This window comes from Terrapene carolina, unplaced genomic scaffold (assembly GCF_002925995.2).
Source record: "Terrapene carolina triunguis isolate 2854851 unplaced genomic scaffold, T_m_triunguis-2.0 Scaffold139, whole genome shotgun sequence".
Lineage (NCBI taxonomy): Eukaryota > Metazoa > Chordata > Testudines > Emydidae > Terrapene > Terrapene triunguis.
In genome coordinates this window covers 6,944,381-6,958,530 of record NW_020664490.1, presented here as the reverse complement: position 1 = coordinate 6,958,530, position 14,150 = coordinate 6,944,381, and the positions used below count along the sequence as shown (strand labels likewise).

The 14,150-nt window shown below is 40.1% G+C and overlaps 1 protein-coding gene across 1 annotated transcript in view; it reads right to left on the bottom strand.

The window, feature by feature from the left end:
• Nucleotides 1–14,150, bottom strand: part of LOC112124964 (beta-1,3-glucosyltransferase-like) — a 129,965-nt gene that overhangs the window by 30,597 nt on the left and 85,218 nt on the right. Inside the window, exon 5 of the mRNA XM_029911958.1 lies at nucleotides 12,416–12,527. Within this exon, the coding sequence (XP_029767818.1) occupies nucleotides 12,416–12,527 (112 nt within the window). The remainder of the gene's footprint in view (nucleotides 1–12,415; nucleotides 12,528–14,150) is intronic.

Below are 14,150 nucleotides of genomic sequence, written 5' to 3'. Positions count from 1 at the left end.
ATGCCCACACCTTGAATAGTGCGTGCAGATGTGGTCACCCCATCTGATAAAGGATATACTAGAATTGGAAAAAATATAGAGAAGGACAATAAAAATGATTAGGGGTATGGAACAGCTTCCTTATTAGGCTAGATTAAAAAGACTGGGACTGTTCAGTTTAGAAAAGAGACCACTAAGGGTGGATATGATAGAGGTCTATAAAATCATTAATGGTGTGGAGAAAGTGAATAAGGAAGTGTTATTTACCCCTTCACATATTTACCCTCCTACACAGGAACAAGGGGTCACCCAATTAAATTAATAGGCAGCAGGTTTAAAACAAACATAAGAAAGTATTTATTCACACAACGCAGTCAACCTGAGAACTTGTTGCCAGGCGATTTTGTAAAGGCCAAAAGTATAATTATGTTAAAAAAAGAAATAGGTAAGTTCATGGAGGATAGTTCCATCGATGGCAATTAGCCAAGATGGTCAGGGACACCCCACCAGCAGTCCCTAAACCTCTGATTGCCAGAAACTGGGAGTGGACGACAGACGATGGAAAACTAGATAACTGCCCTGTTCTATTCAATCCTTCTGGTCACTGTCAGAAGACAGGATACTGGGCTAGATGGACCATTAGTCTGACCCAGCATGGCCATTCTTATGTAACTGTGTATTTTAGTTACGCTAAAATAACCTAGAAGAACTACTTCCCATGGTTCCTGGGTGTAAAAACCATACATTATTCTCCTTACTCTATAAAAAGTAGAAAATTAAAACCATTGGTATAAATTTTCATTAGAACATTGTGCCTGCAATATTAACTCACCAATCAACAACAGCAAGTACATTCAAATGTACATCTGATATTCTACTCTCAAGTGTGTTCTGTCACATCTAAGTATTGTATTCCATATTATAGTTTTACAAGGCGATTGATGTGAACTGGATTTACCGAAATTATGGTTGTACATGCCTCTTGTTAGTTCAATTGTTTTAAATTTTAATATTTCTTTTTTGGCAGAATAAATTCAAGAAAGAGAAGGAGTAGGCAGCACTGTAGGAAAGTGAAGTGTTATAGTGTGTTAAGCATACAACATCTCACAGGTATGAGAACTGCAACACAACTGAAAAATGGAGCAAGTTAAATATAGAGCATCAGCTTTTAATTTTGAACTCTTCCTAGTGTCACAAACCAATTTATTTAAAGGTGAACTATAAAGCTAATGTTTAAAAGGTGTTTAAGATGTCAAATCATTAACAGAATGTGTGCAGATTTAAAATTTAAATATTTACATTTTAAAAAGTCCATTTCCCCTATGACACTCGATCACATCACAAGCACAAGCAGGTTGTGATGTCACCAGCTCATGCAGGGGAGCTAGATACATGGTGTCACAGCCTGATCCAGTACCCTTCTGTAGGAACACCAGTCTGTTGTGAGTAGTCCCAATTCTGAGGCCCACGTGCTTCCAAGCCAACTAGGCCCGGGCAGTTTAAGCCAACGTTTCTAGCTCTGAGGCCCTAGACCACACTCCCAGATTCAGACTTCTGGTCCGGCATTCTTCTTTGAGATGTGAGGCGCTGCTGCCCAAGTGCCTAAAATCGATGTGTGAGACCTCCCAAGCCCCCCAGCTGCTTCCACACGATCCCCCAGAGCTCCAAATAGGCTGCAGGTGCTCTGGGCTTCTAGTTTAACCCTTTCAGGAATAACATGGCAGGAAAGCAAGGTACACATGCTTAACCAAGGAATTTAACCACAGCGACTATACTCTTGAAGGCACTCAAGAGTTATAACTCTTTGAAAAGTTACCGAAGTACTGAGAAGCACTCCCTCCCTTGTCTGATCTTGCCCCTTCTGCAAGTCTAAGGTTTGTCAGCATTACCAGTTGGGCAGAATTCCTCCTGCCCTTTTCAATCCTGCACATCGTGCTTCCAAGTGGCAATGGTCAGTCCCCCCTGCTCAAAGCAGTACCCAAATCTTATGTACAATCTCTCTTCTTTTCCAGGTCCCCAGGCTGAGATGCTGCAGATCCACCTGCCATACTGGCACCCATGTGTAGAAAATCCATAGTTCGATGGAGTCAGAGCCAGCAGCTGAGACACAAAAGTGATGGCTCCAGTTTGCTTTGTGATGGTTTCTGAGTGATGTTCCTTCAATGAGGGGGTCAAGCAACTTTCCTGGATGGGGCAGCTATCTGGAATTGGGCAAGGGTAAACGTGTTCTATCCATAATATAAAATGGAGGTGCTAATACAAAATGGAATTCCCAATTTGATAGACATATTCCACGTCATCACCTATGGACCCATGAACCCACATTTTGGCAAGTAAACAGCAATTCTTATATATTTATTACGGCTGCAAAGTGATTAAAAAAATTTATCACGATTAATCGCAATTAATCGCACTGTTAAACAATAATAGAATACCATTTATTTAAATATTTTTGCATATTTTCTACATTTTCAAATATATTGATTTCAATTACAACACAGAATACGAAGTGTGCAGTGCTCACTTTATGTTTATTTTTTATTACAAATATTTGCACTGTAAAAAACAAAAGAAATAGTATTTTCAATTCACCTAATATAAGTACTGTAGTGCAATCTCTTTGTCATGAAAGTTGAACTTACAAATGTCAAATTATGTACAAAAAAATAACTGGATTCAAAAATAAAACAATGTAAAACTTTAGAGCCTACAAGTCCACTCAGTCCTACTTCAGCCAATAGCTCAGACAAACAAGTTTGGTTACATTTGCAGGAGATAATGCTGCCTGCTTCTTGTTTACATCACCTGAAAGTGAGAACAGGCATTCACATGGCACTGTTGTAACCGGCGTTGCAAGGTATTTACGTGCCAGATGTACAAAAGATTCATATGTCCTTCATGCTTCAACCACCATTCCAGAGGATATGCATCCATGCTGATGACGGATTCTGCTTGATAATGATCCAAAGCAGAGCGGACTGACATGTTCATTTTCATCATCTGAGTCAGATGCCACCAGCAGAAGGTTGATTTTCTTTTTTGGTGGTTCGGGTTCTGTAGTTTCCACATCTAAGTATGGCTCTTTTAAGACTTCTGAAAGCGTGCTCTACACCTCGTCCCTCTCAGATTTTGGATGGCACTTCAGATTCTTAAACCTTGGGTCGAGAGCTGTAGCTATTTTTAGAAATCTCACATTGGTACCTTCTTTACATTTTGTCAAAACTGCAGTGACAGTGTTCGTAAATCAAACAACATGTACTGGGTCATCATCTGAGACTGCTATAACGTGAAATATATGGCAGAATGCGGGTAAAACAGAGCAAGAAACATACAATTCTCCCCCAAGAAGTTCAGTCACAAATTTAATTAATGCACTATTTTTTTTTAACGATCATCATCAGCATGGAAGCATATCCTCCGGAATGGTGGCTGAAGCATGAAGGGGCATACAAATGTTTAGCATATCTGGTACATAAATACCTTGCAACGCCAGCTACAAAAGTGCCATGCGAACACCTGTTCTCACTTTCAGGTGACATTGTAAATAAGAAGCAGGCAGCAGTATCTCCTGTAAATGTAAACAAACTTGTTTGTCTAAGTGATTGGCTGAACAAGAAGTAGGACTGAGTAGACTTGTAGACTCTGAAGTTTTATATTGTTTTGTTTTTGAGTGCAGTTATGTAACAAAAAAAATCTACATTTGTAAGCTACATTTCACAATAGAGATTGCAATACAGTACTTGTACGAGGTGAACTGAAAAACACTATTTCTTTTATCATTTTTACAGTGCAAATATTTGTAATGAAAAATAATATAAAGTGAGCACTGTACACTTTGTATTCTGTGTTGTAATAGAAATCATCATATTTGAAAAAGTAGAAAAACATCAAAAAATATTTAATACATTTCAATTGGTATTTTATTGTTTAACAGTGCAATTAATCGCAGTTAATTTTTTTTTAGTTAATCGCGTGAGTTAACTGCAATTAACCAACAGCTCTAATATTTATTTTTAAATTTTATTCAATTTTTGGTCTTCACATGCATCTTTTTATTAGGTGGGGTGTAAATTAGCTCTTCTTAAAGCTTTGCAGTACATCTTTAATTGTAGTTCTGTTTTAATCTATAGGATGCTGGCTAATTCCATGGTGGATAACACCTGAAAACTAGAAGATGCTGTTTTGCATTTTCACGTTTTTATTTTGTTTTGGTTTTTTAGAGGGAAGTGAGGGAGGGTCTCAGACTGGATTCTGAGGAAGGGTTCCCCATGGTGTGGAAGAAGGGTTCCCCATTGTCAAACTCTTTCTTTCTCGATTCTACATGTCCATCACAACCTGCATCCTTGTCAGAAGTTCTTAATTGGATCTTCAGGCCAAAAACCACTGAGGGCAGATAGAGGGAGCTTGGGAGCTGAGGCCAAAGAAACTGGCAGCAGGTGAGCACAGGGAGGTAAAGGCTGCAGAAGTGAGCAGGAAATCGAAGACATTACGCCCACTGAGGGTGGTGATTTGGTTCTTACAATTTATTTTCTATTCTGTAGAGGCACTTCTACAATGGTCATCACCAAAGCGCTCTGGAAGGAGTAGGGTGAAAAGTGAACAGAAAGGAGATTGGCATGTGTTGGAGAAGAGATAATTACCGAAAATAAGAACACTTATCTCGCAGGACCTCAGTCCAGAAAACATGAGTGTATTTGTCTTCAATGTGAGAACATCAGTCCTTAAAAAAGTGGTCCCCCATCTCAACAAAAAATGGGAAAAATCCACCACAGGAGTGTGGGTTGAAAAGAGAGGCATTTTGAAGCAATTTTAGTTTCTTGTGATAGAAACAATATTTAGAATCTTATTTATAATACAGGTTATTCACATGATAAAACTACACTGAGAGCGCAATTCTGGTCAAACTCAACATGTGAAACTATTTGGTGCATTATTGACACACTATACAAAAATCAGTTACGGACCATTATACTAAGATGGCCACTACTCTGTATTTAAAAGCAAAATGGGTCTAATTTTTCTTTAAATGTATGCTGGAACTTAACTCATTATTGTAATAGGATTTATGCACATGGCATTCAAGGCAGACTAAACCCTTTATTAATTCTGAAAAGGTTAAAGTGCAGTAATTACTTTTGTAATAGAAATAACCTGGTCAGAAAAATACCTAAAGGATGTTCAATAGACTGTTTAGTAGTATAAGCAGGGATCCTAGTAATTCATTTGCCAAAGAAAAATGCACGTGGTTCGGACAGAGTCATCTCTTAGGGGAGGATCTATTAATGGAGATTCTCTATGTCTAGTAAGGAGGAGAGGATGGAAAATAGTAAAATACGGGTAGGATTTGATGAGAAACAGTAAAATGAAGAAGAATCCCATTCAATTACATCATGTAATGGCAGATAGCTAAAAGTGACAATTTTTTAAAGTGCTTATATACAAATGCTAGAAGTCTAAATAAGAAGATGGGTCACCTACAGTGCCTCGTATTAAATGGAGATATTGATATAACAGGCATCACAGAAACTTGGTGGAATGAGGATAATCAATGGGACACAGTAATACCATGGTACAAAATATATCGGAAGGACAGAACAGGTCGTGCTGGTGGGGGAGTGGCACTATATGGGAAAGAAAGCATAGAATCAAATGAAGTAAAAATCTTAAATGAACCAAACTGTACCATAGAATCTCTATGGATAGCAATTCCATGCTCAAATAATAAGAATATAGCAGTAGGGATATATTACCGACCACCTGACCAGGATGGTGATAGTGACTGCAAAATGCTCCGGGAGATTACAGAAGTTATAAAAATAAAAAACACAATAATAATGATGGGTGATTTCAACTATCCCCATATTGACTGGGTATATGTCACCTCAAGACAGGATGCAGAGATAAAGTTGCTTGATACCTTAAATGACTGCTTCTTCGAGCAGCTAGCCTTGGAACTCACAAGAGGAGAGGCAATTCTTGATTTAGTCCTAACTGGAGCACAGGATCAGATCCAAGAGGTGAATATAGCTGGACCGCTTGGTAATAGTGACCATAATGTCATTAAATTTAGCATCCCTGTGGTGGGGAAAACACCACAGCAGCCCAACACAGTAGCATTTAATTTCAGAAAGGGGGACTACACAAAAATGAGGAAGTTAGTTAAACAGAAATTAAAAGGTACAGTGCCAAAAGTGAAATCCCTGCAAGCTGCATGAAAACTTTTTAAAGACACCATAATAGAGGCTCAACTTAAAATATATACCCCCAAATTAAAAAAAAACATAGAGAACCAAAAAAAGTGCTACCCTGGCTAAACAACAAAGTAAAAGAAGCAGTGAGAGGCAAAAAGGCATCCTTTAAAAAGTGGAAGTTAAATCCTAGTGAGGAAAATAGAAAGGAGCATAAAATCTAGCAAGTGAAGTGTAAAAATATAATTAGGAAGGCCAAAAAAGAATTTGAAGAATAGCTAACCAAAGATTCAAAAAGTAATAGCAAAAAAATGTTTACATACATCAGAAGCAGGAAGCCTGCTAAACAACCAGTGGGACCACTGGACGATTGAGATGCTAAAGGAGCACTCAAGGACGATAAGGCCATTGCGGAAAAACTAAATGAATTCTTTGCGTTGGGCTTCACGGCTGAGGATGTGAGGGAGATTAGTAAACCTGAGCCATTCTTTTTAGGTGACAAATCTGAGGAACTGTCCCAGATTGAGGTGTCATTAGAGGAGGTTTTTGGAACAAATCGATAAACTAAACAGTAATAAGTCACCAGGAACTCAAATGTGAAATTGCAGAGTACTAACTGTAGTTTGTAATCTATCATTTAAATCAGCTTCTGTACCAAATGACAGGAGGATAGCTAATGTGACGGCATTTTTTTTAAAAGGGCTCCAGAGGTGATCCCAGCAATTACAGGCCAGTATGCCTGACTTCAGTACCGGGCAAACTGGCTGAAACTATAATTGTCAGACACATAGATTAACATAATTTGTTGGGAAAGAGTCAACATGGTTTTTGTAAAGGGAAATCATGCCTCACCAATCAACCAGAATTCTTTGAGGGGGTCAACAAGCATGTGGACCAGGGGGATCCAGTGGATATAGTGTACTTAGATTTTCAGAAAGCTTTTGACAAGGTCCCTCACCAAAGGCTCTTAAGCAAAGTAAGCTGTCATGGGATTAGAGGGAAGGTTCTCTCATGAATTGGTAACTGGTTAAAAGATAGGAAACAAAGGGTAGGAATGGATGGTCAGTTTTCAGAATGGAGAGAGGTAAATAGTGGTGTCCCCCAGGGGTCTGTCCTGGGCCCAGTCCTATTCAACATACTCATAAATGATCTGGAAAAAGGGGTAAACAGTGAGGTGGCAAAATTTGCAGATGATACAAAACTACTCAAGATAGTTAAGTCCAAAGCAGACTGCAAAGAGCTACAAAGGGATCTCACGAAACTGGGTGACTGGGCAACAAAATGGCAGATGAAATTCAATGTTGATAAATGCAAAGTAATGCACATTGGAAAACATAATCCCAACAATACACACAAAATTATGGGGTCTAAATTAGCTGTTACCACTCAAGAGAGAGATCTTCATAGAATCATAGAACTGGAAGGGACCTCAAGAGGTCATCTAGTCTAGTCCCCTGCACTCAATCTAGACCATCCCTGACAGGCGTTTGTCCAACCTGCTCTTAAAAATTCCCAATGATGGAGATTCCACAACCTCCTTAGGCAATTTATTCCAGTGCTTAATCACTCTGACAGTTAGGAAGTTTTTCCTAATTTCCAACCTAAATCGCCCTTGCTGCAATTTAAGTCCATTGCTTCTTGTCCTATCCTCAGAGGTTAAGAAGAACAATTTTTCTCCCTCCTCCTTGTAACAACATTTTATGTATTTGAAAACTGTTATGTCCCTAAACAAACCCAATTTTTTCAATCTTCCCTCATTGGTCATGTTTTCTATACCTTTAATCATTTTTGTTGCTCTTCTCTTGGACTTTCTCCAATTTGTCCACATCTTTCCTGAATTGTGGTGCTCAGAACTGGACACAATACTCCAGTTGAGGCCTAATCAGAGCAGAGTAGAGCGAAAGAATTACTTCTCGTGTCTTGCTTACAATGCTCCTGCTAATACATCCCAGAATGATGTTTGCTTTTTTTGCAACAGCATTACACTGTTGACTCATATTTAGCTTGTGATCCACTATGACCCCCAGATCCCTTTCTGCAGTACTCCTTCCTAGGCAGTCATTTCCCATTTTGTATGTGTGCAACTGATTATTCCTTCCTAAGTGGAGTACTTTGCATTTATCCTTATTGAATTTCATCCTATTTACTTCAGAACATTTCTCCAGTTTGTCCAGATCATTTTGAATTTTAATCCTATCCTCCAAAGCACTTGCAACCCCTCCCAGCTTGGTATCGTCTGCAAACTTTATAAGCATACTCTCTATCCTATTATCTAAAACATTGATGAAGATATTGAACAGAACCAGAACTGATCCCTGCGGGACCCCACTCATTGTGCTCTTCCAGCATGACTGTGAACCACTGATTATTACTCTCTGGGGACAATTTTCCAACCAGTTATACACCCACCTTATAGAAGCTCCATCTAGGTTGTATTTCCCTAGTTTGGTTATGAGAAGGTCATGCGAGACAGTATCAAAAGCCTTACTAAAGTCAAGATATACCACATCTACCGCTTCCCCCCATCCACAAGACTTGTTATCCTATCAAAGAAAGCTATCAGGTTGGTTTGACATGATTTGTTCTTGACAAATCCATGCTGACTGTTATTTATCACCTTATTATCTTCTAGGTGTTTGCAAATTGATTGCTTAATTATTTGCTCCATTATCTTTCCGGGTACAGAAGTTAAACTGACTTGTCTGTAATTCCCCGGGTTGTCTTTATTTCCCTTTTTTATATATGGGCACTATATTTGCTCTTTTCCAGTCTTCTGGAATGTCTCCCGTCTTCCATGACTTTTCAAAGATAATTGCTAATGGCTCAGATATCTCCTCAGCCAGTTCCTTGAGTACTCTAGGATGCATTTCATCAGGCCCTGGTGATTTGAAGACATCTAACTTGTCTAAGTAATTTTTGACTTGTTCTTTCCCTATTTTAGTTTCTGATCATACCTCATTTTCACTGGCATTCACTATGTTAAATGTCCAATCGCCACCAACCTTCTTGGTGAAAAACAAAACAAAGAAGTCATTTAGCACCTCTGCCATTTCCACATTTTCTGTTATTATCTTTCCCCCCTCATTGAGTAACAGGCCTACTCTGTCCTTGGTCTTCTCGTTGCTTCTAATGTATTTGTAGAATGTTTTCTTGTTTCCTTTTATGTCCCTAGCTAGTTTGATCTCGTTTTGTGCCTTGGCTTTTCTAATTTTGTCCCTGCATACTTGTGTTATTTGTTTATATTCATTCTTTGTAATTTGACCGAGTTTCCACTTTTTGTAGGACTCTTTTTTGAGTTTTAGATCATGGAAGATCTCCTGGTTAAGCCAGGGTGGTCTCTTGCCATAGTTCCTATGTTTCCTATGCAGTGGGATAGTTTGCTCTTGTGCCCTTAATAATGTCTCTTGGAGTCATTGTGGACAGTTCTCTGAAAACATCCACTCAATGTGCAGTGGCAGTCAAAAAAGCAAACAGAATGTTGGGAATCATTAAGAAAGGGATAGATAATGAGAGAAAATATTATATTGCCTGTTTATAAATCCATGGTACGCCCACATCTTGAATACTGCATGCAGATGTGGTCACCACATCACGGAAAAGATATATTGGAATTTGATAAGGTTCAGAGAAGAGCAACAAAAATGATTAGGGGTATGGAACAGCTTCCATATGAGGAGAGATTAAAAAGACTGGGACTTTTCAGCTTGGAAAAGAGATGACTAAGGGGGAATATGATAGAGGTCTATTAAATCCTGACTGGTATAGAGAGAGTAAATAAGGAAGTGTTATTTACTCCTTCTCATAACACAAGAACTAGGGGTCACCAAATGAAATTAATAGGCAGCAGTTTTAGAACAAACAAAAGGAAGTATTTCTTCACACGATGCACAGTCAACCTTTGGAACTCCTTGCCAGAGGATGTTGTGAAGGTCAAGACTATAACAGGGTTCAAAAAAGAACTAGATACATTAAATCGAGGATAGGTCCATCAATGGGTATTAGCTAGGATTGCAAGGGATGGTGTCCCTAGTCTCTGTTTGCCAGAAGCTGGGAATGGGCAAGAGGGGATGGATCAGTTGATGGTGACCTGTTCTGTTCATTCCCTCTGAGGCACTTGGTGTTGGCCACTGTCAGAAGACAGGATACTGCGCTCAATGGACTTTTGGTTTGACACAGTATGGCCATTCTTATGTTCAGAGAATCTCTAGTTTATAATTTTGTGAAAAATAAAAACATATTAACTAAATTTTACTGAAAGTACCAATTTCACTTATTCAATGCACACAACCATTCCTTGTGGTTGATTTTTGAACATGCTTTAAATTTACACCGGAACCCCATTTATTGGATCTAATTGGGACTGGGGCCAGATCGGATAATCAGGAGAAACGGCAAAGAGCTTTGTATCCCTCATTTTAAGATGGGGGTGGGGAGGTTCGGGGCAGTCAGCTGGAGCCCCAGCCACTGTCAGCCCTGGGCGGCTGGTGGTTCGGTTTATACAGAGAGACGGATAATGGAGGCTTGGATAAACAAGGTTCTACTGTACATCAATAAAATGTGTTCAAATGATATCTGTATATATTGTGGGTAGTGAAACTACAGTTCAGCATTTCATTTTAATCATGGAAAAAACCACGGATTTTATGGGGGGGGGGGGTAATCAGAAAATGTTGGGGCTTTTTTATCACAGAAATCTAGGATCCCTGGTTATGAGACTACAAAAAGCATTTTAAAATCTCTACGTTATAAAGGTTCTCACATTTTAAAAGTGGTTGTGTAGAAGAGAGGCAATGCCAGGTGGCTGTAAAGAAAGTGTCTTTCTAAACAAAGGCCCACACTCATACCTGAAGTAGGGCTTCCCTCAGCCCTTGAACATAATAACAGTAAATGAACAAGGCCAATTCCTGCCAATTTCCCAAGTAGTATAGAAGTATGGCTTCCTTCAGCCAGTCAAAGTAAGGATATCAATATGTGTGTTTTTCAGCAAGTCCCCCAAAATACCAGATAAACAGTCCAACTCATGGCTCCATTCTAACACAGCCTCTTTGGGAAGGGCAGTAGTCAATTTAACAGCTCTTCCTTGATGGCTTTGGGACTAAGTCCTTTGTTCCACAAACTTCCTAACCCCTTTTCTTCTTAGGCAGGTAGGAAAGATTACTTTTCTCTTAAGAACCAACCAGCCTAATAACAAAGAATTGTCCTACCAGATCAGACCAGGGTCCACCTAGTCCAGTTTTCTGTCTGGCAATGGTCAGTGACAGCTGCTTAAAGGGAAGGTGCAAGAATCCCCAAAGTGGACTGCCACCTGCTCCTCCTATGGCTGCTTTGTTGTCATGAGACCCATCTAGAGGAATCTCCTTTATGGTCAACTTAAGCAATTCCTCCAAGGCAGGACAGGTACTCATACCTTTTCATACTGCAAGCTTTAAACACATTCCCTGCTTGAATGTGGGGTATATACTCCCTAAGATAAGCTGATTAGATTTCCCACACACACAATTTTGTAAGATACGAGCCATGCAAGTACTGGTCTACAATGGAACTCTTTATAATAGAAACAATAACTTTAAAAAATAACATTTTATATTCATCATTTGATATTTTAAATGAATTATTTGTAGGTCTCTGTGGCTGTCACAGAGGTCGAGGAAGTCACGGATTCTGTGACTTTCCGCAACCTCTGTGACTTCTGCAGGAGCCAGTGTGGCTGACCCCAGGGCTGCCCAAGCAGCTAGCTCTGGAACCAGCTGCTCAGGTGGCCCCCGGGACAGCCACACCAGCCTTCCCGGGGTGGCCAGAGCAGCTGCGATCCACAGCTCCAGGCAGCGGTTCCCAAGCAGCCGCGGTCTGCTGGCTCTGGCAGTGGTCCCCGGGCGGCCGCGGTTCCCAGCCAGCCAGCCGGAGCAGCTGTGGTCCGTGGTCCCTGGCAGCTGGTGCTCCCCCCCCTCCCCCCAACAGCACTCCCCCACAGTGCCACCCCCAGCAGCAGCCCCCTCCAGTGTTCCCTCCCCAGCAGAGCCCCCGCCCCCAGATTTAATCACAGGTATTTTTAGAATAAGTCATGGATAGGTCACGGACCGTGAATTTTTGTTTATTGCCCATGACCTGTCCATGACTTATTCTAAAAATACCCATGACAAAATCATAGCCTTAATTATTTGAACTAGTTTTCCAGTGTTTTTATCCAATATAAAAATCTCCTTCAAGCACATTCAAAAGGTTAGACATCTGATGATTTTTTGTTTCACCTTAGACTTGTCAAATCTTCTAAGTGTTTCCAGCAGCTTAACAATTTGTATTCTTGTATCTTCTTCACAGAAGAAAATCCATGAGGAGTTTCTACCATAGGAAGCAGAGAAGCTAACAAAAGAAAGAGGTTGGTTTACTACAAGATTGACTTCTGAGGAGATTACAAACCTTAAGTAAAAACAAAAACAAAAACCCTGCTAACTGGAAGTCAATCCCTCAGCCATATGGACCCCAAAGCAATTAGTGCTAATGGAGGATCATGTATCAGAACCCATATGCAGTGAAATGTAGATGTCTGCTTAAGAGAAACTCAAAGACCCTGCCCTCAGTTCCTAATTGTCTGCCCATAATCTGCACAGAGAGGAACGTGGATGTGCAGAGTAAGTAAATTCTGAGTTCTCCAGGTACTGGTAAATAACCTACTTCCCCTCCCCCTTACCTTTCTTCCATAGAATCCCCTCGTTGGAGGTCTAACAGAGTAATAACCTTAGAAGAGATACTGGTTGGTGTTTTAGCAAAACTGTCCCGTTGTGCACTCCAAGAAGATCTTCCCATTTTTCTCTCAGCCAAATTCTTTCACAACTAAAATATCTATTAGCCAAATAATGCCTCCTTGTACTCTTAAAGGTGTTTTTATTGTCCTTCCTCGGTGGGGTGGGGAAATAGTGCTTCTGGATAACGGGAAACAAAGATGCATCAGTGGAGCAGTACTGCGCAAGAGAATAATGTCTTGTGAATGTGTGGTGGAACTCCATGTAGATGCTTTGCAAATGTCAAGTAAGGGTATTTCCTGAAGGGATGCCACTGAAGTTACTTATGCTCTTATAGAATGAGCCCTCATCCCATGCAGAGAGGAACATACCACAACTGATAACAGATACAGCCAGAGATCAATTTAGAGATCCTCTGGAAGGAAACAGTTTGACTTTGGACTCGTTCTGCTATAGTGAGAAATAATCTTGGTGATATTCTAATTGGTTTAGTGCTTTGCAGGTAGAAGGTGAGAATGCGTTATACGTTGAGGGAATGAAGACTCCTCTTTTCCCCCAATGCATGCGGTTTCAGAAAAAAAAAACCACACACACAACTAAGTGGTTGATTGGTTTATGTGAAACTCTGAAATTACTTTGGGGGGTGAATTTCAGATGTAGCCGTAAAGAGACTTTGTCCTTGTGGAATATAATGTATGGTGCAGCAGCGCTCCCAGATCGCCTTCCCTCCTGGCTGAGGTGATGACCATAAGGAACACAACTTTAACTGATAAGTGAGACATGGTTTGAAGGGAGGCTTACTGAGTGCCAAAAGAACAAGGTTTAAGTCCCATTGATAAGTATGTTTCCTTGCTGCTGGGAAAGTTCTGATTAGGCCCTTTAAGAATCCGTTAATCAACAAGTGAGTGAAAATTGAATAACGTCTGATCGTGGATGGCATGGATGGATTGCTGTCAGATGGCCTTGTACAAAACTGAGGGAAAGCCCAGCTGTTTTGAGAGAGAAAAAGTAGTCCAAAATGACGAGAATATCTGCTGACTCAGGAGATACATGTTTCTGCTGCGGTCAGATGGAGAAATGCTTCCACTTGGCTGAACAGCATATCTAGTGGAATCTTTTCTGCTATTAAGGATGGCTTATGCAGTTTGAGAGCAGACATGTTCTACTGTTGATGCCCATCCAAAAACTAAGCCATGAGATGAAGCACTTTGGGGTTGGGATGCTTGATCCTTCCCCATCTCTT